Source organism: Staurois parvus, unplaced genomic scaffold (genome assembly GCF_062004578.1).
Source record: "Staurois parvus isolate SC_StPar_1 unplaced genomic scaffold, SC_StPar_1.0 ptg001698l, whole genome shotgun sequence".
Lineage (NCBI taxonomy): Eukaryota > Metazoa > Chordata > Amphibia > Anura > Ranidae > Staurois > Staurois parvus.
The window spans coordinates 23422-51233 of NW_028319494.1; the positions used below are offsets into that span (position 1 = coordinate 23422).

Below are 27812 nucleotides of genomic sequence, written 5' to 3' on the forward strand. Positions count from 1 at the left end.
ATGACAGACCACTTTCAGTGCTTTGGAGATCCAAGATAGGGCACACTGGGTTAGGGAATTGTGAACAGGTTGCAGTAAAACTATTAAAAACTGTTCTATTACAGGTAATGGGGCAATGACACCTTGATCCAGAAGACCTGAGGGGTCTACTTGAAGCTCTGCAAACTGGTGGCGTGGATGGAAGGAGGAACTGAGAAGGTCCTTCTGATAGACAGTCACTCTTTCATTGAGAGTCCCTGTATTGGCCACTGAAGCAGTCTAATAGGACAAGAACGATGACAGTTAGTGGGGCTTAGCCACAGTCAAGGGAGTTGAGGCCCAGTTTACAAAGTGAAACTAAACCAGAGAGGAGCACACATGAGACTTTTTCCCTCTCCTGCCTGCGTGGAGCAGACTGGGTTAAACAGACACAATCAGTGAGCTCAGCCCTCTGTTCCTGGTTTCCTCCTTGTGATTAAACATAATACTGATGACCTCATTGTGTGTTTTCTTTCTCTGTCCCGGCTTTAATTGCCTGTGTGTTCCTGTAATGTTTTATTGACGGATTTCTTGTCTGTGATTTCCCCCCCCCCCCAGAATTCTCCCAGCGTCCCAGGAAGTACCCCGAGCTCCAGGATCGACGCTCTGATGATGTCATAGTCGCAAACGGAGAAAAGTTTCTGCTCGGGAAGTTCTTTAAACCCTTCATCTGGTGGAAAGGCTTCCCGGTTCCTCGTTGCAGTGCCAACAGCATCGCCCAACCTGCAGAATGCCCTGACACCAGAGAACGCAGCATGTGCTGGACACGGGCTTGAGACTTCCCGCTTGCTTAACCCTCCCCACACCTGAGGGCGGAGGTGCCGCCATGGCTGCCGAGGGCCTCCGATGTCGGCAGGTGAGTGCCGACAAGCTGGTGGCGTGGATGGAAGGAGGAACGGAGAAGGTCCTTCTGATAGACAGTCGCCCTTTTGTGGAATATAACACCTCCCATATCCTGGACGCCATCAACATTAACTGTTCCAAGCTGATGAAGAGGCGGCTGCAGCAGGACAAGGTGCAGGTGGCTGAACTGATCCATCACTCCGCCAAGCAAAAGGTAAGTGCTGCTACCTGAGTGCGTTGAGGATGAAGTACACCACCAACCTTGTATATGAGGGGTTGCAAGGAGAAGGTCAACAAACTAAAATGTGACAGCTGGAAACCTTTTTTTTTTTATTGCTCCCAGAATACAGACACTTACCTGTGAAGTGTATCCAAACCCAACAACAAAAATGTAATACTCATATACTGCAATGTAGCAATATATGATGTGGTGGCTGCAGTAGTTTTATTTTTATTTACCTTTTATCTTTTCTTGATGTTCCTGCTGACACTTCCTGCCCTAGGGTGACAACACATTTAATGACCGTACTGTATCTGTGGGAGAGCAGCATTGTCAGCCTTGGGCAAGACTACAATATACCTCCCACTGTCTTTATTTCCATCACATAGGAGGTGTTCTGTATTTCACAGATAATAGCTGGGAAACATTGTTTGAGATTTCAGTTCAGCTAAATGGAAGAGATATGCACACTGGATTTCTGGCAGGATCTTTACTTACAGAAATTGTCCATAGTCTGAAAAAAAGAAAATCAATACAGCCACTACATCAAAGTACTGGTAAACTACAATGTATTAAGGTTCAGTTCTTGGATTTAGATACTTTTTTTTTTTTTTTTTTTTTTATAAAGCAAACTTTTATTGAGAGGAACAGATATGCAGCCACATCTCACATTCAACAACAAAAATCATAGGACAAATATGCAAACGAGTAATGCATTATACAGATTATAGAGCCTTTTCTGCAGGCAAGGAAAGGAGGACCAGCATAAGAACAACCAACATAATAAATTTACAAAGAGTAATCATTCCTCCTCCTCATCCTCGTCACAAGTAGATGTAGAGTCAAGCCATCTATCCCAAACTTTGTGATACTTAGCAGGGCATCCTATATGCATATAAATGACCTTCTTATATGGTAAAGTACTATTTGCCGCAGCTACCCCCTGTGAAAACGTAGGCATCAGCGCCTGCAACCACATACGGGCAAGCAGAAGCCTAGCCACAAGTAGCGTCTCATGCAAAAAAAAGTCTGAAATTTGTCGGTTTCTGGGCTAAGAAGAAGACCGAGCAAACAGTGTTTAGGACACGGTAAGAGGAGAGCCCATCTTGTCATGAAGGAACCTGACCACCTGGAACCAGTAGCCCCGTATGAGGGGACAGGAATATACTAAATGAAAAAAAGTACTATCAGGGTCTCCACATTTAGAGCAAAATGGGCTATGTTGCGGCCTGTATTTAGACAATCAAATTGGTGTCCAGTAGGTTCTATGTATAATATATAGCTGAGTAAGACAGTCCGACAACCTCGGGGAAACCATCTTAGTCGAGGACAACACCTCCCATATTTCATCATCCAGCTCCCCCACGTCCACCCCCCCCCAGCGGGTTTTAAGGCAATAAGCCAATAATGATACAAAAGGTAGGAGCAAAGCATTATAGAATGTGAACGGGAGTTTCTTAGATTCCGTGCCCATAATCATATCCAAAAGACAATTAGAGTTGAGTTGTAAAACAGAGTTACCAAACTGGGCCCGCAGAGCATGACGGAGCTGGAGACAGCGAAAAAACATAAAGTTAGGGAGATCATATTCCCTCTTAAGGTCTTGAAAAGATTTGACTTCCGCACTGGTGAACACCTGGAAAACCTACAAAATCATTTAGATACACTTGTATACATTTGCTTTGTTTGGTAATGTTGTGAGCACTAAAGTTGGGGAAAAGCAAATATTGGCTATACTGTATACAAGCGGCATATGTATTCTTGGTTGGTATGCTTTGTATATTTCTTCAGATCTGTTCAGTAATCCAGTGTGAAACCTGTAATAAAGACCGGTCACTGCTGCTCACTCACCTTGTGTAGGGTGACTGATTTGTCAATGCCCCCCATCGGGGTTTGCAACAGTATTTAGTACACACAAACTAACTTTATATCCTTTGTGGTTATTGAGGAATATATTTGCATTAAAGTTTTGTGCCCAGAGTTCAACTTTAAAAGCTAACTTTGGCTAAAACCAAAATTTCAGTAGTGAATAGTTGCTGGCTTTTGGTATTTGTTTAGAACCCCTGTTCCACCCATATACTGCAGTCAAATTATGAATGTATGGTGTCATGCTGTTCCTCCTGTTTACATAGTTTAGCTGTGTGAGAGAGTGACACCCCGTTACTGCAGAAGGAAGGGAGACACAAACTGCTGCAGGGAGATTTCACCCCAAGAAGCTGCAGTTGAAACGTTGAAGAGTTAATGGTTTTGCCTGCAGTTAGCAGTTACTTTATCTGTAGCTATAATAAAGAGATTTATTTTTTTGCTGTTTATGATCCCTTTGTGGGGATTACACTTCACTTTCTGTTCTGAAGGCACAAGGAAGTCAAGGGAAAGATATACAAATTGGGGCAAGGATTCCCCTCATGAACAGTTGACGTGAATCTCCCCAGCTGGGAAACAGGGAACATACATATTGTTCTCCATGCTTCAGTGACGTCACTTTTTTTTGCAGATGATGGATATGTGGACCATTGTTGAAGATGAAAGTGTTACTCTTGTATGTTTTAGGTGGAGCTGGAGTGCCAGGCCCAGCAGGTGGTGGTGTATGATCAGAGCTCATCTGATGTCTCCTCTCTGCCCTCCGACTGTTTCTTGACGGTGCTGCTCCGTAAGTTGGAGAAACTCTTCAGCAATGTCCACCTACTTGCAGGTAAGTGAAGTTAGGGCTTGGCCATGGTGCTTTAGAGGGAGCTCTCTCACACCCTGCTAGGGCTCTGGGAATGGCCAAAACCTCAATGTGGAGTGGTGGAGCCCAGATGGTGAAATTTAAAGTACACCTCTCATGTGGCTAAAAAGAACCTTTGAAAACAGTTGTTAATCCCAGAAGCCAGGCAATTCTGAGACAGGGCAGTTATCTGCAGCATTGATGATCTAGCCAGGTTCAATGCCATGCCTGAGGACCAGGTGTTGCCATCTGATATCACAAGTCAGCAAATCCATCTGTGAAAATATATATAATTTTTTTTTAAAATTATCTTTATTTGCATAAAAAGGCATAGGTTACAAAACAAAGCCTATTGGGCATACCCAGGATTAAGAAAACACAAGTAAACAAAACTAATAAAACTCCTAAACTCTCAGCAACCAGTTCCTATAGAAACAATTCACTCCAGTTGTCACCGCTACAACCACTAACATAAGGAAAACAAAATGCATCTATCCGTGGTGCTATAGCTATAGGTATTGATGATCATATTGGAAATGTAATGTCCACTTCACTATTGGGATAAGTCAACAAATGCCACGGTTTCTCTGGACTCTATCCAAATGTTCCATATTTTAAAGAATTTTTGGAGTACCCTCTGACCTCATATGTAAACTTATATAGAGGCACCATTTTCTTAACTATGTTTCTCAAAATCGGACGTAGGTGCATGTGGGGATTTCCATTTGAGAAGTATAACTTTCTGTGCATAAAAAAGGAAAAAACGCCCCAGCAAGGTTCTCATTGCCCTGGACACAACCAGGAGATGTACTAAGCCAAACATACAGACATCAACAGATAATGGTATAGAGATGGTAGTCACAGAATGAATACACTGAGCAACATCCATCCAGAAGGATTTGATCACCGGGCATTCCCAGAAGACCTGGAGGAACGTCGCCAGATCCTTCTGGCAATGCCAACACTTCGAAGAGTGGGAAGGATAAATCCTATGCAATTTTTGGGGAGTGAAATGAATTCTGTGTAGAATCTTAAATTGAATTAAGTGGTCTCAAGTGGAGACTAGTTGTTGTATGGTATATTCCCATATATCCTCAAAATCTTATTCAGGTACTTCCTCACGCCAGCAGGAGAACAGCTTGTAAAGACCTTCATGTATAGTAGGCTGAAGAAATTTGTAAATATTGGAAAGAGGTTTTTGAAAAAGTGCTATCGTTCAATAGGGATTCAATTCCAAATTCAGCAAGTGGGACTGGTTGGTTACGAAACTCCAAGCGAAAAGCATTATGCAGCTGGAGGTACTGGAACAGCTAAGAATTGGGGAGAGCATATCTCGGTTTTGAAGAATCAAAATTTTGAAGGATACCCTCTGAGCAGATTTGAGGAAGGTATTTGATTCCCTTAGATGCCCACACATTGGGATCTGGAGCTTTGAAAAATTCAGGAAGGCGGGGGTTTAACCATCAAGGCCTATGGGGAGACCACACATTAGCGCAAACAGAGTGTTGCAATTGCCATGCCCTAATTAATGTTTTCATAGATTCTGTGATGGGATAGGGAGCTGAGGCGCCTCTGTACAGTAAGTTTTGAGGGCTTTGTAGGAGCCTAAATGTGCTGCCTTTAGAACCACTGCAGCATTATTATTATTATACAGGATTTATATAGCACCAACAGTTTGCTCAGCACCTGTTTCATCTGCCACCAACCAATTATGAGCATGGAGAAGCAAAGTAGCTAGATGATAGGTATATAAATTGGGACATGCTAGCCCCTCCGGCATCCAGGGCCGCTGAAGTTTAGACAATTTAAACCTGGGCTGACAGGATCCCCATAAGCAGGAAGTCAGCGCGGAATCAAACTGTTTGAAAAATGTATTCGGGAACCATACAGGGGCATGTATAAGAAGGAAGGAAGCAATTTCATTTTAATGAGGTTAATTTTACCTAAAAGTGAAAGGGGTAGGTGTGCTGATGCAGACATGCGTTGTTTAGCCATTTGTAATAAAGGTAATAGGTTCATAGAGCAATAATCTGAGGTCCTGGGGGATATTGTCACCCCTAAATATTTGTCAGATGAGGTTCATTTCAAAGGTAGTCCTGGATCCGCCTGCTCACATGCTTCCTGATGTATAGGTGAAATTTGGAATTTGTCCCAGTTGACTTTTAAACCAGAAAGGGGGTAAAAGGAGAATATTAAATTCAGTGCAGCCTGAAGAGAAGGACCAGGGTTGTGCAGAAACAAGACTAAATCATCAGGGTATAATGACACTTTTTCTATCATGGGGTCTACCTGTATACCCCTAATAAGGGGAGAGCTGCGTATAGCTTGGGCTATGGGATCCACCATCAGAGCAAACAGATCTGGAGAGAGTGGGTATCCCTATCTTGTCCCCCTACCGATGGAAAAAGGCTCTGAAACGGCTTCCCCTAAATTTTATCTGGGCCAGTGGGATTTTATAGAGAATAGTGATCCATTTACAAAAATATGGTCCTAATTCCATCACTTCCAAAACTGCTGACATATAGAACCAGTCCACAGAGTTGAATGCCTGTGCAACATCCAGTAATGCAAGGACCCGTGAATCAGATTTATCCCAGGGAAGTTGAAGATGAGTGAAAACTCTATGCAGATTAATATCCGTAGACTTCACTCGTATAAATTCGGTCTGGTCTATGCTGACCAAGGAGGGAAGGAATTTCATTAATCTAGTGGCCAACACATTAGTCTGGATTTTTAAATCATAATTTAGGAGGGATATGGACCTATATGAGGCACATTGACCATTAGGCACATTGTCTAGGGTTCTTACGTGGTTTAGCAGAAGCACAATGTGTGCTTGATACGTGGACAGGGGTAGAGACTGGGCCTCATAACAGTCATGAAACACTCTATGGAGCTTCTGTGATAAATCCCCACCATGCAATTTGTATCAATCCCTAGGCAAACCATCCAGATCTGTTTTATTTGAGGAAAATAAGAGGATGGACACTTCTATTTCCAAAACCTAGATTTCCTTGTCAAGGTCAAGAGTGTCTGTGGCAGATAAAGTCATCAAGGAGAGATTTTGTAAAGTAGTCATCAGGGACGGGACCTGGGGGGTGGGGGGGAAGGAAAGGGAGTATATAAAGTTTAAAAGAACTGCTGAAAGTCTCAGAGAATAGTAGTTGAGTGAGACGCTCCCCAGATTCTGAGATCAGCTCAGAGACAACTGTCATCTGTCTCAAGTCTGCAACAAGGTTGGCTAATAATCTGCCATTTTTGTTACTGGGCTCGGAACAGCTTATCCGCTTGTATGGTAGCATCAGATTTAGTGAGGTATGTGAGATGGAGTTCCAATTCTCTGTGGGCATGGGCAAGCAGAGAGTAGTTATCCCCGGTAGAAGAGGATGCAAAAGCTAAAGCTGCCCCAGACTTTTCCTGTTCAAGTCTTGTGACTTGTGTGGAAAATTCCACTCTCATAGATTTGATGGCTGAGTTGTATTTGCCTCTGGTGTAGGCTTTAAAGGCATCCCCTACCACTTGGGGGCGTGCAGAGCCTTCATTCAGTTCCAAATTTTAAACAATAGAGTCAGCTGCTCTCGCACCTGCTAACAGGTAAATCGGTATCTGAATACCACAAACTGTGTGCTTAGCTGAAAAATTTCCTCATCCAGATGAAGGAAAAATAAAAAAATGTCCATGAAGACTCCTGGGGATGTATGACATCATTTTGGCCTAGGCCAGAAACCAGGCAGCAACTTATGAAATGTAAAAAAAAAGTTTAAAACCAGTAAATATAATATACCTTCCTATCTACAGTATTTACTAAACCCCGGACCCTGCATTCACTATGTCTGGTCTCCCACAGTACACAGAAATGCAATTATTTTAGTAAATACAAACTGCTAAATACCTTTTCTCATCAGCAGTATATAGCGGTCTTGTGACTTTTATCAGTGTCCTGCTCAGCATTGGTTAAAGCTTGTAGGAGGAGTTTTCATTTTGTTCTGACTGTCCTATGAGGCTGCATGACCCCTGACTTTCTTTCTGGACAGTGCTGATTGGCCATGTGCTGATCACATGCACCCTCCCATGGAAAAAAAAAACTAGCAATATATACTAAACTGAACATGTACAGAGTGACTCCTAGAGCTCTGTACTATCAGCAGATGGATTGGGGAGAAAGGGACGATCAGAGAAGATCAAACAGCCTTTTTGCACAATGTGAACGATTAACCCCTTAGGTTCCACAATGAGTATAACAAGCATGCTTTTACAATTGATTCTGCAGCCATACAGGTGAGTATGTATGTGATTTTGATTTCCCACACTTCTTCTAAAGCCATCTTGTATTTCCAGTCAGTGACTTTGCCTAGGATGAAATGACGTTATCAGCCGCAGGCAAGAGGAAGCATTTCTCCCTTTCTCTAGTGATTAGGTTGCAACATTGTAACTTTGTAGCAAGTCACAAGGCAAGAGGCTGTAGCAGGGGCTGATTTGCATCTGACATTTTTGAACTCGGCCAAGAACTGCACAGGCACCAGAATTTACATGACTGAGCTGGCATCTTAGTCCAGGAAGTAGATGGTGACCCAGGATGATGTCTGAATAGAGATGGCTTCACCTTCTGGAGAGATAAGCAGAGGAAGGCATTGTTAGGGGGAGTACTGTGTTCTCTGTAAGATTCTGACTGTGGTCTCCCTAGACTGTATTATAATTTTCCTCCATATGCGGCTGCAAAAGGGAAGGTCCCAAATCGCCTGCTGCCATTGATGTCATTGTCCCCTCCTAACCTCCGATGTCCCATTCACAGGTGGATTCTACGAATTCTCCACCTGCTACCCCGGACTGTGTGAAGGGAAGGCTTCTATCGTCCCCACCTGCATCTCCCAGCCGTGTCTTCCTGTCTCCAGTGCCGGGCCCACCCGTATCCTCCCTCACCTCTACCTGGGCTGCCAGAGAGATGTCCTTAACAAGGTGAGACCAGCGCAACACTGGAATGTGCAGAAACAGCACATCTGAAAGGAACATCATCATCATTATTATTATCATGTTTATGTGTAATGAAAGCTGAACTCCAAGCAAACGGCTAACACCGAGATAAAATACATATATGTGTATATCCTGAGAGATACAATACATATATGTGTATATCCTGAGAGATAAAATACATATATGTGTATATCCTGAGAGATACAATACATATATGTGTATATCCTGAGAGATAAAATACATATATGTGTATATCCTGAGAGGTAAAATACATATGTGTATATCCTGAGAGATACAATACATATATGTGTATATCCTGAGAGATACAATACATATATGTGTATATCCTGAGAGATACAATACATATATGTGTATATCCTGAGAGATACAATACATATATGTGTATATCCTGAGAGGTAAAATACATATATGTATATATCCTGAGAGATACAATACATATATGTGTATATCCTGAGAGATACAATACATATATGTGTATATCCTGAGAGATACAATACATATATGTGTATATCCTGAGAGATACAATACATATATGTGTATATCCTGAGAGATACAATACATATATGTGTATATCCTGAGAGATACAATACATATATGTGTATATCCTGAGAGATACAATACATATATGTGTATATCCTGAGAGATACAATACATATATGTGTATATCCTGAGAGATACAATACATATATGTGTATATCCGGAGAGGTACAATACATATATGTGTATATCCGGAGAGGTACAAAACATATATGTGTATATCCTGAGAGGTACAATACATATATGTGTATATCCTGAGAGGTACAATACATATATGTGTATATCCGGAGAGATGCAATACATATATGTGTATATCCTGAGAGATACAATACATATATGTGTATATCCTGAGAGATAAAATACATATATGTGTATATCCTGAGAGATACAATACATATATGTGTATATCCTGAGAGATACAATACATATATGTGTATATCCTGAGAGATAAAATACATATATGTGTATATCCGGAGAGGTACAATACATATATGTGTATATCCGGAGAGGTACAAAACATATATGTGTATATCCTGAGAGGTACAATACATATATGTGTATATCCGGAGAGGTACAATACATATATGTGTATATCCGGAGAGGTACAAAACATATATGTGTATATCCGGAGAGGTACAAAACATATATGTGTATATCCGGAAGAGCATGCAGCACAACTGATTGGCTCCTTGTGCTGCTTCTTTCTCTCCTAGTCTGAGCTCTGCTGCTCCTCTATGGAAGCATGAGGTTTAGCTTAAACAAAGTGTAGAAATTCTCTTCTTGATGAAGGTGACACATTGTCATAATCTAGCACAGTACAGTCCCTTTTTTGGCATGGTAACTGGCTAACTTGGACTTTCTGTAGAGGGAAAGAGTGTTTTATAGCTGCCCTGAAGGAAGATTGTGTTCCAGGGGAGTTGAACAAGCATTGCATGCAATAACATTTTTAATTGACAAATATATGTAGAAGACCAATTATGAATTCAAATATTTGTTTAATTTCCAATTTTCTTTTAGGACCCATTCAGACTTTGGTGTCCTTGTGCATTGCATTCACACATGTGTGTTTAACGCAAGTTTTTTTTATTTTTTCATGTGCACAGATTATGGCAGGCCATTCAAATGAATAGGCTTGTAAAGCACCAAAAAGTCAAAATGTGGAAAGGCACCATTTTTGGGAACCCAGTGCACCACCACACTTCCTATTGTGTTGTACTTTTTGGTGCACTGCAATGCGATGGAGATGGGTTTTATAAATATGAATAGCATAAATCTAATGACTGAGTTTGAATGGCACAATAACACACGAATGTATATGAAGTGGACGCTACCAGAAATTACAGCACTAGAAAGGTGTGAATAAAAGTTCACCATAACAATAGCTTAAATTATAACTAAAGGCAAAAATTGTATTTTCGTTTTGTATAGTGGAGATGGATTAGAACACGTCAGTTTTTATTGCTGTTTGTGCCTCTGTTAGGGAGATTCATCCTCTCTCTTTGTCCTTTTTACCATTATCCTTGTAACTGAAAGTAAAAAAAAAATCCCAAATTTCGGTTGTCCGTAGAAAAGTAATAGAGGTGAAATCTTTCAATGGGGACACTAGTTCTGGTGACCTGGGGGTCTTCAAGAAATTCCCTTGACTTTCAAGGATTTTCTCTCACTGCCTGTTTGGTTATGGGACAGGAAGTAAAAGTAAATCTCCGCAATGGGACACAGATGGCGTAAAAAAAAATCTAACCGGTTATAACCCTCCCTTACTCTATCAAAAAAACAAAAAATATTTTGCCTATAGTTCTACTTTAATTTTGTTTTGGTTTTTTTTTGGGGGGGGGGGTGCATTTTAAATTTTGAACTATATTTAATAATAAAGTGGTTGTTTAGTCAAAACCTTTGTTTGGCTTCACATACAGTTAATACTGGGTGGAGTAACTTTCACCTTAAAATATTGATTAAAGGTGGAGTAAGCATGGCTGTGTCTGCCGGATCTCACAGACTCTAGCTTGCCTTGGATGGAAAAGGTTCTGTGTTTCTATTGGAGAATCCAACTTTTATTTTGTAGATTTGGACTGGGGGTCAGAAACAGGGCCATGCTGAGGTGTAGGCAGAAGAGACAGCTGTCATGGGGGCACTTCAGCAGAATGGAAGGGCAAAAATGTCACAACCTGCTGCTAAAGTTGCAGAAGTAGTTGTATTAGGGTGGTGGGCACTTTGTCTTTTTTCCCTTTTTGGTGCAAATTGCTTCTAGTTCTACCCAAGTGTATGTAAGAAACAATTTCCTTCATGAGCATGTGTGCCTGGCCTGACGTTTTTTGTTCTGGCCATCCAGCAGTAAATCACACACAGAAAATTAAATTGTAATCATTTTTAGATTGGAGTGACAGTGTCTGTAGCTCACTCACTTCCTTGTATCCTTCTCACCTCATTGCCCATGTTTCTCATCCAGGAACTGATGCAGCAGAATGAGATCGCCTTTGTGCTTAACGCCAGCAACACTTGCCCCAAACCTGACTTTATCTGTGACTCCCATTTCCTACGGGTTCCTGTCAACGACAGTTTCTGCGAGAAGATCCTCCCGTGGCTAGACAAGTCTGTGGATTTTATAGGTGAGATTTTTTTTTTTTTGTCCCGTTTAAAATGACCCTACAGTTATAATCCTTGTACAAAGCATTGCAAAGTTAATGAAATACTACTTTTTTTTTTTTTTGCATTTTTTTTTAATTATTAATAATAATGTGATTTGGAAAAAATAATTAACAAACAAGACAAATAAAAAAAAGACCCTCCAAAATAGTATTGTTTAGAAAAATAGAAATAAAAAAAAACAAAAAAAAACAGGACAATAGTAGTTGAGGGGAGAAACTAGGTAAATATGTTATGGAAGAAAATCCAAAAAACATGCAGCTCTTCCCTGATCTGCAGGTGAATGAAATAGAGATGTTACAAAAGTAAAAATGTTACTTTGTATCTTTCTATTTTGTGTCTGAGCAATGTTTATTTAAACACTGTCAAATGGTTGTTTATTGACAGCAGCATCTTCTAGATCTGCTGTATTTACAGAGCAGTTCTTGAAAATCAGTTCTACAGTCTGGAATTGCTGGTAAGTATGAGGAAGGCTGTGACAGCAGGGGAGGGGGACAGGATGTACTTCAATGCAGTTTTTTGTAGTGGTGCACTGAAATGAAAATTCTGTTGCTGAAACCGATACCGAAAATGTGGCCAAAGACCGAACTGAAACCGAAATGTCTGCGTATATGGGGAGGCTCCAATTTTTTTTTTTTTATGTATTTCATTGTGTGTGTGTGTGTGTGTTATATTTATTTTTTTTAAACTTAGGATTTTATTGCTATCACATAGGGGACCAATAGTCCCCTATGTGATCGCATATGAGTGACATTTCCTCTTTGTAAGGGGCAGTGTGTTCAAGGAGGGGGCAGGAGAGGAGCAGTGTATACAGTGAGGGGGCAGGGTATACAGAGAGGCTCCCTCATTGGCTGTCACTATATTCAGTGCCAGTTTTTAAATTCAATTGCCAGCTTTTTTAAAAAAAAAAATGTTCACTATAGCTCACAGAATTAGCTGTCACTTTCCCAGGAGTTGAAGGAAACTTTGTTTCTTTTGACTCTGGGAAAGAAACTAAAAGGAATCTTTGTTTCTTTTAGCTGGGGGGAAAGTGACAGCTAATCCTGTGAGCTATAGTGAAGAAAAAAAAAAGCCAGTAATTACATTCAAAAAAACGGCACTGACATATAGTGACAGCCAGTCACTGTATACACTGCTCCTCTCCTGTCTTTCTCAGCCACCCCCGCCCTCACATCTGCAGTACACACAGTTTCCTGTATCGGCACCTGTATCAGCTAAATTTCTCCTATTGGCAATATGCTGATAGGGCTGCTTTCTGCCGATATGTTTCAGTGGCCAAAATTTCGGTGCATCCCTAGTTTTTTGGGTATGTGTCATAGTGCACAATCCAAAAAAGTAAAAGCGGGAAGGGGAGGAAGTAGAGAGGAGACACTGCTGCAAGTGGCAGCAGAGGAGTGTGAGCGTTTTGACATTGGTACTGGTGGCCTGAGCAGGATGTGCACATGACAGACTTAATTTTCAGATTCATCATCCATAATCCATCCATCCATAAAGCCGTCAGGTTCTTTTCCCATAAAGCGCTGTTAGACCTCAGAGTTTGCGGTCTAACTTTCTGATAAGCAGCAGTGTGGATCACTGGTCGCAGGTGCACAGAGCTGGTAGATTGAAGGGAGATTAACACATAGTCTCTCTCTTTGGGTACATGGGTTTTTTTTCTTTTCCTTTTGTTGGTGGACTTTTATGAGATGATTTAAAGGCTTTATTATTTTATGACACCTTACATGTCGTGGCTTATTTAGAGGCTTCACTTTTTATGATGACTTCACTCCACATGGACTCTTTTTATTTATTTTTATTTTATATATAAATATATGCATTTCACCTATGAATTTACTTAAAGGGCACTACATGTTTATGCAGTAGATGTGTAGTAGTACACGTTGTGTTCACAAATAGACAGAACCCTACCACATCCACGACCTCTGGAACCACTTTGTGAACTGAGCCACGTACCAGCAATTTATGGAAAGGTCATCTTATTCATTATGGCCCTCCCAGCTTCATTACATTGTTCTTCTGCCATGCTTTGATCTGCACACAAAAAAGAACAATTATAAGGACAATGTCACAATTATTATAAGTAGTCTGCAGGCATTACTCCTGCAGAACAGACCAGGATGTTCCTAGTGCACCCAAGGTCTAGATCATCTAGAAGTACGGTGAGATTTTAAGCTGACATTTACTTTTGTCTTTCTGCAGAAATGGCCAAAGCCTCTAATAGCCGGGTCCTGGTCCATTGTCTGGCTGGAATCTCTCGCTCAGCCACCATCGCTATAGCATATATTATGAAGCGGATGGACATGAGTCTGGATGAAGCCTACAGGTAACCTTCTGTTCTTCTGCCTGCACACCCAGGTTCTCAATTTTTTTTTAAGTCCAACAAAGATTCCTTTACCATCCAATTTGTCTTGTAGTCATTGCCCTCATTTGTTTAGAGATCGTCTCCTGCTTGTTCGTTGGATTCCTGATGGACCTTGCCTACCCTTGCTTTGTTGCTCTTAAGAAAAAGGGTGGGGGGGGGGGGCTTCTAGGTATGTGGAGCAGTTGAAAATTTGCTAGGCCTGAACACAGTTACTTGGGGGGGTTAGTGACATCCTGGAGCATAGTTGGTGGATCCCAGCAGCAGAGACCTACAGTAAGTGTGTTAAGACTTCAGAACATCCTCATCCTTTCCAAAACGTAGGGGAGGAGGTGTTCTGTGGTCTTTGGATAATTGGACAATGAATATAATAAAAGACCAGCTTAGGAAGTTGGCTGATAAGATCAACAACAGGTATGTTTGTCAATTTATTGAGCTCATATAACAAAAATGTTTTTAATAGGATATTTGACAGACCAAAAGGATTTAGCACAAGTCTGTTCATTGGAGGACAGGCAGGCTGTTCTCCCTGCACAGCCAGAAAATTGACCATGCTGGGATGGATGTGCTGTCATGCCTAGCATGGTCAGTTTGAAAAAGGAAAGCAGGCAGACTGGCCGGAGCACCAGGTATTTTACACAAAGGAAGAAATACAAAGAGAAGAGGATACTTAATAAACAAGTACATGTTACTTGGCACATAACAGGAATATGAAATCTTGGGGTAACTTACTCTTTAAGGGTAATTGCCACAGAATTTGGAAGCAAACCATAGCTCACAGGTGTTTATTTTCCTACTCTTTGTTTTATACAGAATTTCTGAGACAAAAGAGGGCCATGGTGACTTTTTTTCTTCTTTTTCCTTTTCTGCAGGTTTGTCAAGGAGAAGCGACCGACCATCTCACCGAACTTCAATTTCCTGGGCCAACTGCTGGACTTTGAGAAAAAGATCAAAACTCAGGGTGATCAGGCACCTGCCACCATCTGCAAAGTGAAACTGCAGCTGGATCTGGGCTGCAGTGCCAATGAAAACCACCTCCCTTCAGCCACCATAGAGGTGCCTCAACTACAGAGTCCACAGCAAGCTCACCCTACCTCAGAAGAGCCACCACAAGCCTCGTACCTCGAGGAGGCACCACTCCTGCAAGGCCTCAATGGACTGCATGTGTCACACAGGGAGGACAGCAATAAAATAAAGCGCTCTTTCTCCCTAGATATCAAATCGATGGCTTACTGCAGCCTGTCTGGTGCAGCATCACTCGTTTCTGCACCAGAGGACAGCAAAGAATTCTATAAACCTACGGCATCTATGGAAGGTGGTAGTAAGATGTGCCAGTTCTCGCCTGTGGAGGAGGTCTCTGAGCAGACTCCAGAGGCTAGCCCCGATCGGGAAGAGGCAAAGAGGGTACCGGAGATGCCCGCCAGTTGTCGTCAGACTGAGGACAAACACCGGCAAGCACAGCAGACATCATCTCGAAGCAGCTTCCTGTCTCAGCGCTCTTTAGCTGCACCCCTTTTCCGCAGTGGCAGCATGGAGGACCACCGCAAAACTAACTTCCTGTTTGGATTATCCAGCAGCCAGCAGCACCTGGCCAAGCCAGCGCTAGGCCTTAAAGACTGGCATTCTGACATATTGGCAACTCAGGCCTCATCATTAACCGGCAGCTGGTACTTCACCTCTGATGCACCCTCACACTTCTATTCTGCCTCCACATTGTACAGCGCGGGAGCCTTTGCAGCCTACAGCTGCGGCCAGCTGCCCATGGACCCCTCTTGCGCGGTGCGTAGGAGGCAGAAGCCCTGCACCCGTGGAGACTCTAGACGCAGCTGGCATGAGGAAAGCCCTTTCGAAAAGCAGTTCAAACGCCGCAGCTGCCAGATGGAATTTGGGGAAGGCCTAGGGGACAGCAGGTCCCGGGAAGAACTGGGCAAAGTAGGCAGCCAGACTAACTTCTCCGGCAGCATGGAAGTCATTGAAGTGTCTTGAGACCCGCCAATCAAGGGGGGAGGGGTGGGGGTGAAAAGAGCCAGCAAGCTGGACTTCTTGGGGTGTAAATTAAATTTTATTTTTGTGCTTATCTTGTTCCCTGTGAATCTGAATGTTGTGTTTAGGGAAACTCACTATGAAAACATTGACAAGAAGCTCTTGCTCGGGTAGCAGAAATCGGTTCTGTTTTGTTTGGAGCCTTCAGAACATTGATGTACGATTTGAAGATGTAAGGGTTAGAGCAGGCATAGAGAGCCTTGTCAAGGAACTACAAGTCCAAGCATGCCTTTCTAACAGGAGCTTGCTGGAACCTGTAGTACCTTTCGGCTGGTGGGACAGGAGTGCCCCCTGCCTGGACTACAGTGGGAGCTGTTTGGAGATTTGGCACTTGAACTCTTTATACACAGCACTTGACATGAACAGAGTTGGTACTCATAGAAACTCTCTTCAATTCCTGAGGGCAAATGTGTGTTCATTTTAGTTTCAATTTGTGTTAAATTTGAAGGAAAAAAATTGCACCAATCGCAGTGATATGTAACCAAAACAGAGAGTCTTGATTTTAGGAGGTGGTAGCAGCTGAAATCATCATATTAATCAATTTATATCTGGGGTTTAAAGGAAAATCCTTGCTCTAAATATTCATTTTCATAATAAATTGTGTTAAGCTGGAATTTTTAGATTTGTTGGAAATGGAATAGGACGTCTGAGATAAGAGGCTGTCTGGAAGGAAAGGGGAGCAAATTTACATTGCCATACTTTTACTGGGCTTATAATTTAATAGAGGGAAACGTCTGATGATGGCAGAGATTTGTCATTTTTAGCCACCGCAGTCCAGGTTTGTTGCCACGTATGTGCCAAGGATGCCTTTAAAGGTAAAGAAACATAACAAAGTTCTGGATGGATGTACAGTGTGACTGAGATGCACAGGAATTCAGTACTTCTTACTGCATCTTTTTTGCAGGTCCAAAGTAAACTTTTCACAAACCTTCAGTACCTCTGCACAATGATCGAAAAAGTATTCACAGAACCAGTATTCCAATGGAAATGGCATGTCGAAGCAATCACTGTAGGCACAGATCTAAACAGACAAGGTTATGTGCAAATTCTGAAAGGAAGATTGCCGGAATCATGGTACAGACAGTCAATACATTTCCTGCATAACGGCCATACTCATGAGTAAGGCCATTATGGTGGAAAGGCGTTGACTGTTTGTTCTGAGTACACCGATGTCTTAGCCTCTATTCACACATATGCAGTGCAGGAAATGCAGCGATCCCTGTGCCTTTCCTGCACTGCATCACAATTGCACCACAAAAGCAGGTTGCAATCACAGTGTGTTTGGTTTAACCTGGTTTGCATGGGTATATTATTATTATTATTATTATACAGGATTTATATAGCGCCAACAGTTTGCTCAGCGCTTTACAAAATGAAGGTAGACATTACAGTTACAATACAATTTGGTACAAGAGGAAACAGAGGGTATATATAATCATGCGATCCAGTTCCAGTGTGGCTAAAAAGAAGGTGCCTTTACTTTTTTGGTGCAGATGCGGTGTGATTTGAGCCATTCAAAATGAATGGGCTCAAATCGCACTCCACAGAATCGCATGTAAATTGCACAGGAATGTGGTGCAGTTCCTGTGTGATTCACATGCGATCCATAGTGTGGACCTAGCCTTAATAAAGCTGATTTCTTGCTGCAGTTGACTGTGATGCCAGCAATCTTTTTTTCTGCATTTCACCAGCAATTGCAATCCATTCCTGGTCATCCAGCTTTGGAAGTTTAACTATGGAGGTAGAAGCCCTGCTTTCTGTTTTTAGTTGGTATGTGCAAATTCTGAATTTTACTGTAAAGGTTGAGCTTGGCCCTTAGAAGGCTCCCTGTTGGTCCTTTAGACCTTTGTACATAAGGACTTCAGCTTACATTAAGGAAGTGTGTATAGCAACCTTTTGCAAAGCATTTTAAAAAGTTTCAGTAGGCTTTAGCACTACTTGAATCTTGAAAGCCTGATAGTCATGAGTGTAAGGTGACAGCGTTGCCAGTAAGCAGGAACTAAGCTTTGGATGCTGTGTCCAAACAAGGCAGGAAGAGATCACATAACTAGTCATTAGTATTGCCTGTCGTCTCCTTGCAGATGATCTTTTTCCCTTTACTGATTTTACTATGCCTTGCACTTTGTCTCTGTATGGAGATGGCCATCTTAGTAAAGAAGTAAGGTTTTTCTTCCTGGTGTCAGACTGCCCCTCCCTATTGATAGGTGAGGTAATGAAGAAGCAGCAGGGAAACTGGAGGAAGCACAGATCCACATAATGGATTAAACACAAGCAGTGATATCCTTGCACTGTAGGTCTTCAGGTACAGCTTTCTCTCCAGCAAGGAGGATATCCACTTGCACTTTCAAATTAAAGATTTCAGGGTCCGTGCACACTAGGCAGCAGAAAAAATGCCAGAACTGCTGGCAGGTAAAGGCAGCATAAAAAAAGCTCCTATGGAGCATATTGTACAAGCATTTGCGTTTTTATAAGCAGTTTTCCTCACATCCTTAAAACAGTAGAACAATTGGTGTTTAAGTGCATCAAGCATTTTTTCTGCATAACAACTTTTGTTTGTTTTTTTTTTTCCAGCCTGTAAACGCTCCTCTAAAAATACGCCTGTAAACACCCAAATGTGCATAGACACGTAGGCTAACATTGACTTGCTTTTACAGGCTGCGAGAAATAAAATGCCAAATGCCTGTATACAGTAAGCAGTATTTTTTTATGCCTTTTTTATTTGCATGAGGCCTGAATGCTGCTGGCATAAAGGAAGCAGAAAGGAACTTTTGGGGGGAATGTATCAAATCTGGAGCAGAGAGAATCTGAAGCAGCTGTGGATGACAACCAATCAGCTTCTAGCTTTCATTTTGAAAACTTAACTGAACAAGCTGAATACAGAAATTCATTGGTTGCTATGCACAGCTGCTCCAGATTCTGTTTGATAAATTCCCCCATTTTGTGTTTTCTGTGATTTTCCTGACTTGCTTACATGTTTTGCATTTGTGGCTAAGGCCCCTTTCTCAGCGGGGGATCTGTCTGCTGATGCCCACTGAGCAGGTGGATGACCGGTCCATTTCTGCTCCGCTTATGCAGAGCAGACACGGACACAACCCACTCTCCTCTATGGGCGGATGGATGTAAATTGACTGCCTGTCTGTTTATACCTGACTGCCATCCACTCCGATCGGGCCAGATGGGTTCCCATTAATTTTTTTGTCAAAGATCGAATTGGATGTAGACTGGCGTGGTTTACACCTGCTGCTCCATGGAGGAGAATGGAGGTTCCAGTCGAGTCTGCCTGAAAAATGGACAGATGAAATCGATCGGAATGTTTGCATGAAAGGGCCCTAAGATGGTATTGAAGTCAGAGGAACAGCTTAAAAGCCCGGTAACCAAAATCTTCACAAGAGGTTCACCTGTGGGAGCTTATAACAGGTGCACTTTTGGTTGGTGGTTTGTGTGGTATGCTAGAATTTTTGTTGCAATTTTGGGGTGGTTGGTGGGTTGTTGGCACTTGGGGTAGCCATACACTATACAATATTGATTGTACAACCTCCTATAGATTTACTAAAATTGTAAAATAGGAGGACACACCAAATCTATCCAATCTGGCAGGCCCTTGCACTACATATTTGATGGTAGATCTGAAGGAGATTGTACAATCAGATTGTATGGTGTACATTTAACAAGGAACTGATAAACCTAGGAGGAGGGTACAGCTGCCCTGTGAGCAATATGGATGATGTATGTTTTGTTATGCCTGTCATAGTCTAGCTAATGATAAGTTAGGATTGCAGAATTTTTGGGCGTAGATTGGGATATCGGTCATCAACAAGTGTAAAAGTGTACCTGTCTCTAAAACAAAGTGAAAAGGTCTGTCTGCACAGAAGCAATGTTCATTTCTTTGCTATAGTTTAGTGAAACCCCAATTGTCAACTGAAATTTAACAAAACTAAACAGCTGCCTTAAAGAGAGGCTGTCATTGAGAAAAGCAAAATGTAGTTAAAACCACAAGTGGCCCACATGTAAGACAGCTCTTACATTGATCATCCCCCTTGCCCGCCCTTAATTCATTGTGAATGGGGGAATCCTTCCCGCTGAGTTACTGTATTCTAACAGTGGGGAAACTTCCCCACTGTCCTAATGCAGTGATCAGTGTTGCCAGCTGTAGCCATCGCCACTGATCATTCGGAATAAACCCGACATGCTTGTTGTACACAGTCGATCTATAGATCGACTTGTGTACAACCAGTGAGCAATATACTTGGACTGAAATTTGTCCAGTCCCAGCTGAACTTGCCGAATTTTGTTCCATGTATGGCTGGCTTAAAGAGTGTTGTTATTAGGAGAGGGGGACTGGGGAAGAAAATCTGAACTTTGATTGGTTGTTCATGTTCATTTAAAAATAGATTCACTAACAAATGAAGATTATAACTAAACTCCAGGCAAATAGATACAATACACAAATGCACAGAATAAATATTCTATAGAAGCTGTGTTACCTCTCAAAGGATTTGTATTTCTGGCCATCCAGTTCTGAGACTTACACAACTCTGCCACACAGCATGGCCCTATCTGGCAGGGCAAGAGACTGGATTATTCTCTGCTGCAGTTCAGTAACACTTACAGGTCTTATCCCTCTATTAGGTTTTTGACTGAATAATGACAGAAGAAGCAGTAGACTGAGATCTCAACTGTCACTAAGCTTTCCCCTCTCATCAGCATGTTCATTCTTAGCACATGAGCTCACCTGACACTCTGCTCTCTTCTAATATCAGCATGTTCATCTTTGGCACATGAGCTCCCCTGTAACTCTGCTCTCTTCTAATATCAGCATGTTCATCTTTGGCACATGAGCTCCCCTGTAACTCTGCTCTCTTCTAATATCAGCATGTTCATCTTTGGCACATGAGCTCACCTGTCACTCTGTTCTCTCCTGCACTGCAGCACAACTGTCTCCTTGTGGTATTTCTCCCTCCCCAAGTCTGAGGTTTGCTGTGCAGGGATTGCAAAAGGCCAATACCAGGTCACAATCAGGCTGCATTTAAAAAAATACATTTGATGTTTTGACGAATACAGAGCTACATTAATTTGTATTATTTATATCTGTCTGAAGTTCAGCTTTAGGGCCAGCTCATACATAAGCATTATCTTAACACTTGCATTGTGAATGTGCATTATCAGTTTTTTTTATATGTGTTGCATTAGGATGGCTATTCATTTTTAAATGGATAATAAAACGGTGGTTTTTGCAAATGTTTGAGAAAAAAAGGCACGTTAACGCAGGGGCCTTAAATAATCCATAGATGCCACTTTACAGCCTACCAGTTTAAAGTTACATCGGAGGTCTTGCTCTTACTCTGATGTTTGTGCCGATACCTCACGTGTGGTGCGATCACCGTGTACATATGTGTGCGGGACCCATGTATGCATTTGCGCATGAGCACCGAGGGCAAAGGGGTACTTGGAGAAAATTTTTTTTTTTTTCCACATGCCTTACTTTTTTTAATGCATCGCAGAGACTGTTGAGATCTGTGTATTACAATTTGTTGGGCTGCTATTTAAAATGAATGGCACTACAGTACACACATTGTTGCACGATTGCAGTAATGCACAATCAAATACGTTTTTTACAGTGCATTAGTGTGAATGGGCCCCTATCCCTTCTACATGATGGAGTCTTTGATGCAGACTTTCATTAGCCTGGCATGAAGCCCTCAGGTCTCAGTGAAAGCAATTCTTTTATTAGCCAACTTTCTGGACGCAAATGCAGTTGAAGCTTTTCCTGTGATGGGATCGCACAGGTGCAATAGTAAGCTGCAATGGAGTGCCTTTTGACAAATACACTGAACTGAACCAGAACTGATCATCTGTCACACCCTCAGATCTTGGGACACCAAGTCAGAATGTTGTGTTCCCCTGTCCTGCCCACGTCCGTGCAGAATAGTAATGATCCAGGTACATGTTGTCATAGCGAATGTCAGTCACGTGCCTTTTTTCTTTTTGTTATATCGCTTGATGAAATGCCCAACTGTGGGAGATGCAAATCTGTGTATGGTTTTGTCACAGGAGAGATCTTTCCAATCATTTCTCTTTTCAGGGACTCGGAATGTTTGTTCTTGTTGATTTTGTTTGTTTTTTTTTTTCGTTCAGCCCATAAAACTGCAATTTTGCATTGGAATTGTGGAGGCGTTTCTGATGCCTGGGTTGTCATTTCTGTGTCATCTGTCACTTGTTCAGTTTGGATCTTGAGCCTTAATTTGGAAATATCTTGAACCAAACATTAAAGAAAAATCTCATTACTCCAAAGTGTCCTGTGTTCACTAAACCGAGGTGTGATCAGTGCAGTAACCCCTAGCAAATGAATGTTACTGTATTCACTGTAGCCAAAGAAGGCTTCCGATTGGTTATTTAGAAGTTCAATGTATCTATTCCTATGCCTCATTAAGGCTCCATGTACACTAGTGTTTCTTTAAGCTCAAAAAACACTGGTAATAACGTTGCTTTGTAGCGTTCAAAAGTGTTTGAGTGTTAGTATTTTATTAATGATTTTTACAGTACATGTAGAGGAAAAAAAATAAAGCTATTAGGAGCATTTTATTAGCGTTTAGCGGTTTTTTTTTTTTCCTACTGGAAAAATGCTCCAAAAAAACTCTACAAAAACATTTTTGCTGTTCCTAGACACAGAAACTCAAACAAATGCTAAAAGCCTAAAATAGTGTGCATGGACACATAGGATAACACTATTTTAGCTTCTAGGAGCAGAAAAAATGCTAATAATGGCTTCTAAGAGTTTAAAAAAACACTAGTGTGCATGGAGCCTAAAGTTGATCTCAAGCCAAAACTTTTTTTTTGTTTTGGGTGGAGTCTGCTATTCATATATTCATTTTTGAGTGCAGTCAGTGTAATCACTTGCAGACTGCTTTAAAGCGGAGCTCCACCCAAAAGGAGAAGTTCCACTTTAAAGGACTGCTCCGCCGCTCCCCATTAAGTAATAGCACCTTTGGGGGGTGGGAGCAGGTACCCGAACTTGACAGGTACCCACTCCCACTTACGGTCAGATCGCCTAGGCGACCGGAAGCGGAAGGTGTCCTTCCTCCCTCCCTGTAGTCTTTTGGGACACGTGACCGGTCCCAGAAGACTACAGGACCATTCATGAAGTGCAGCTCTACTCACACATGCGCAATGGGTACCCGGCTGTGAAACCGCAAGCTATCACAGCCAGGTGCCCACACTGAAGATGCCAGCCTCCTGGAATATAGGACGGCTGGTGAAACGGGCTGCGGGGGACACACCGTGGGTCCGAGGGACAGGTAAGTGCCTGTTTTTTAAAAGTCAGCAGCTACAGTTTTTGTAGTTGCTGACATTTATTTTTTGACAGGGTGAGTAGAACTCACACTACAGGCCATTTAACATGGTTTCCTATGGGACACGGTCACATCTATGTGTTTTCAGCCACTGCATTTTTGGTAAGGCTTAGGGAATTTTTTCCCGCGGCAACACGCATAGGTGTGAACCCGGCCTTCAAGTGAGTAGATACACACCAATTGAAGGCAGAAATCAAACTTACATTTTACGTCATGATCTTATTCTAGCAATGTCACAAAAGCCAAGACAAGGAGCGTGCATGGTCATGTTCTTTTACATTCACTATAGCGTTGATGAGGGACAAATTTGGGAGTATAAGTCACTAGCTGTCGGCCTGCAGGTTGCTCATGCTGACAGCAGACTTGCAAAATATGGAGAAAAACACCCACACACGTTCAGAGACCCTGTCACCAGATAATTACAACAATTGGCTTCCAATAAACGTAACATGCATAAAATGTTAGCTGCGCATGTATTTACCTGTAAAAGCCTCCTATGTGTAGACACTGAAAACCCCGGAGACTGCTGCTGGATGTGATGTCAACAGCCTCAAGTGACACTTTGTAGCAGTGGTCCCCAACCTCCCTCAGGGAAAAAAAACCCTTTATGGACCCGGGGGATGTTTAGGGGTGCAGCCTGCCACTTTAAGTCAGCTCAGTATGAAGGCCCCCAGGATATGGTGGTGTCTCTCTCTCCCATAGACCATAGTGGTGTATGGTCTCACCAGTGCTTATGACGATCCTGTCCCCTCCCTTTTCTCATTGCTCTTCCTCTTTTACATGTGTGTCGTCGACGTAACCACAGAGAGGGAAGGGAGTAGGGGTGCTGGGAGAAGGGAAGCGGGTGGGCACCCTCTGGGTGTTAGAGAGTACAGGTTGTGCTGCCTTGCTCACACGCCGCCCACCCGCTGCTGGCACTAGTCTGCGGCGTGGGGGTTGAGGACCTCTGTCCTATAGTACTACCTTTCATTCCACACCTAGCTGCTTACTTAAAGTATTATATAAGAGAGGGTTGTAAGAGCTGAGGCATTACAGAAAGTAATTGGACACTCCCACAGAAGGGAAGATGGCTATGGCATGCAAAGAGGGAAGGGGCTGTGCTACGAATTGACTTTTCTGGAGTAGTCAAATTTTCTGAAGGGGCTATGCTAGCGAATTGAATTTTCTAACAAGTTCAGAGGTACATTGCAAGTGAATAATATGATTTATGGAAAGGAGAATTTAAATTCCTTGTTCTTAATTTCAAATCAGCTAATGTAATTACCTAAAGCTGGCCTACCTATTTCTGACCCATCAGTTTTATAGGGTTTATTTTTTTGTCCCCTTGTATCATATTCCTTTTACAAAGAGGGAGAGGAGAATACCCCTTCTGACACTTATCAGCAGATCAGGTCCCCCTATGGGAAGATATATTCTCTACATCTGTTTTTCTGGTGATGTAAAATTTTAGATTTCCCCCCACTTTCTATCCCTGTGACAATGGTCAACAGGACAAATACAGAGGGTGAATCTCCCCTGCAGCAATACAGGTAGCAAATACTTGACAGAGGTTCCAAGCCCTCCACACTCCATTGCCATTTAAACATTTTTATCTTAACCATACTTTACAGGACACAGACTGAGTACTCCTAGACCCTAGTTTTTAGGCTCTTACCCTCAGATGTTTGGACTCTTGAGGACCTGTCCTGTGGACACCTTCGTTATAACCCTATCCCACTCTGTGAGTCCTCTTCTTTTTTTTTTTTCTGGTGTCTTAAGGTGATAGACCTCTTCTCCCTTTATGAAGAAATCACTCCTAGCTTAACTTGTCTATTATTTTATGTTCAGATTCTTCAATCAACACCTTACAGTTTCTAATACCACATCATGCCTGCATAGCATCAGCGCTCTACTGATCAATGGTGGAATGCTTTCCAGGCTCCTTTGGACAAAATAACAAATGTGCATTTATTATTTTTGTCCAAAAGGTGAATTTAGCCTAAGGATTTTATTCAAACCTGTTCACAGTTCCAAAGCCCAATTTTCCTGTACTAAACAAATCCCTTCAAATTCCAAAATTTTACATGAAATCTGCAAGGTTGGTTATTGCCTCTCTGAGACAAGGGGCATTGCTGGCATCAATCGACATCCAAGATGCCTATCTGCATATTTACATTTTATCCACCTCATCAGCATCTTCTGCACTTTGCAGTGGATGACAATTTCTAGTCACACAGCGTTTTGCCTATCCTCTGCTCCTAGAGTATTCACAAGGTACTAGCATGTTCTAAGAACTCAGGGTATCCAGGTCAGATGTCATATGAATGACCTTCTCCTGAAGGACTCCTCTCCCTTCCAAATGTTTGAAAATATCAGGACAATTCAGATACGTCAGGCTTGTGGCTGAATGATTAATTTCCAAAAATCTACTTTCCAGCCTTTCTTTGCCTGGAGCACTTGAGTCTGGTCTTAGAGCATGTTGCATGGAAGCAAAACCTTTGCTTTGGGATGTGTCCAAGAGCTTATGCTTGGGAATTGAGGTCAAAGAGACATCCCACAATAAGATTCTCCATAAGAGTGCTAGGCCTTTTGGTAGCCTCCTTTGAGGCTGTGCCATTCACTCAATTTCTTTTAGGACCTCTCCAGCATAATATCTGGTCGACCTGGAACAAGCATGCACCTTCTATTGACCTACCTATGCTCCTGTCCAGCCAAGCAAGGACGTCCCTAGCTTGGTGGATCTCTAGCCTAGCCTTAAAAGGGAAGTCTTTCTTCCTTATCACTGAAAAGTGAAAACAATTTTTCAGGCTGGGGAGGAGTGTTCCAGTCTCTCACAGTCCAGGGAACATTGCTGAAAGCCAAACTCCTCATTAACATCCTGGAGCTCAGTGAAAAAAGACAGAGTGGTCTCGGAGTCAGTCACTCCTACCTTGATAAAAGCAACTTCCAAAATATCTATAATTGTGCCTGGAGACTCTTCTTTGCTAGTACAGTTGCTCCAGAGCTTAATAAATGAGGTAAAAGCTTCCCTTTGCCAAGAATACCCAATCACATGCAAGGAAAATAATAAAAAAAAACAGCATTTTTTTGCTTGCACATGATTGGATGATGGAAGTCAGCAGATCTTCTGCTCATTTACTAAGTCTAATTGCCTTTAGTAAATTAACCCCTATGTGTCTCGCATTCTAGCCTTCCTATAATCTGAACTCGACGAGAATTTGACCTTAAGCACATTAAAAGGAAATGTTTGGCCTTGTCAAAATGAATCTAAGATCAGCCCCCCCGCAGCAACCTGTGCTACCTTGGGATCTCAACTTGGTTCTCTTTGGCTTGTGGAAACAGCCATTTGAAACAATCAGGGATATCCTCTTGAATGATCTCTACTGCAAAGTGACCTTTTTGGTTGCTATCACATCTGGCTCTCAAAGTTGGCAGCTCTCTCTCGTTAAGAGCCATTTCCCATTCTTCACAATGAGAAGGTAGTTCTACACCCAAGACCATCCATTCTTCCTAAAGCTGGCAATAGAAGGATCAAAATTTAGAAGGAACTGGCTGAATTTCCACCAGTGTGTAGCTGTCCCTGTTTGACAGAAGTCAATCTATCAAGTTCTGTCAAATGGAAAACTGCAGTGTGTGATCATTGTATTTTGACAGAGCCTGGGTTCCATTATCAGCATACAATGTCCCAGCAGAGGGGTTTCTTTCATTCACTTCATTTGTGTGGATGAAGGAATCTGTTAATATTTTTTTTCATTCAGTCCACTGGCTGAGCAAAATAAAAACAATTGCACATCAATGGTCAGCTTAAGGTGGTATCAGTCTTCCACCTCAATGAGGACATTATCCTTCCATCTGTATGCTCTGCTCCAAAGCACCCAAAGGAAATTTCTCTTCATTTCCTTGACATAGAAAGGGCCATCATAGTCTACCTCAAAGCAGCAGCTTCTATCAGGGTGTAGAATTTCCTTTTTTTACATATCCACAGGAACTTGTAAGGGACATCCTGCTTCCAAGTCAACTCATCACTAGAGTTTATATTCTTAAGGACAAATCTTCCTCCTGCGCCTTTGCCTGCTCCTCCACCATGTCAGTAGGAGTTTCCTGGACATTCAAGAACCAGGA

At 42.1% G+C, this 27812-nt stretch overlaps 1 protein-coding gene across 1 annotated transcript; it reads left to right on the forward strand.

The window, feature by feature from the left end:
• The first annotated feature begins 578 nt into the window (after positions 1–578).
• On the forward strand, positions 579–22646 carry DUSP16 (dual specificity phosphatase 16). The gene is made up of 6 exons (XM_089663480.1): positions 579–1075; positions 3632–3773; positions 8581–8744; positions 11764–11923; positions 14160–14283; positions 15192–22646. The coding sequence occupies exons 1-6, from the start codon at positions 845–847 to the stop codon at positions 16303–16305; spliced, it is 1935 nt and encodes a 644-aa protein (XP_089519606.1). The 5' UTR covers positions 579–844; the 3' UTR covers positions 16306–22646.
• Positions 22647–27812: the final 5166 nt, after the last annotated feature.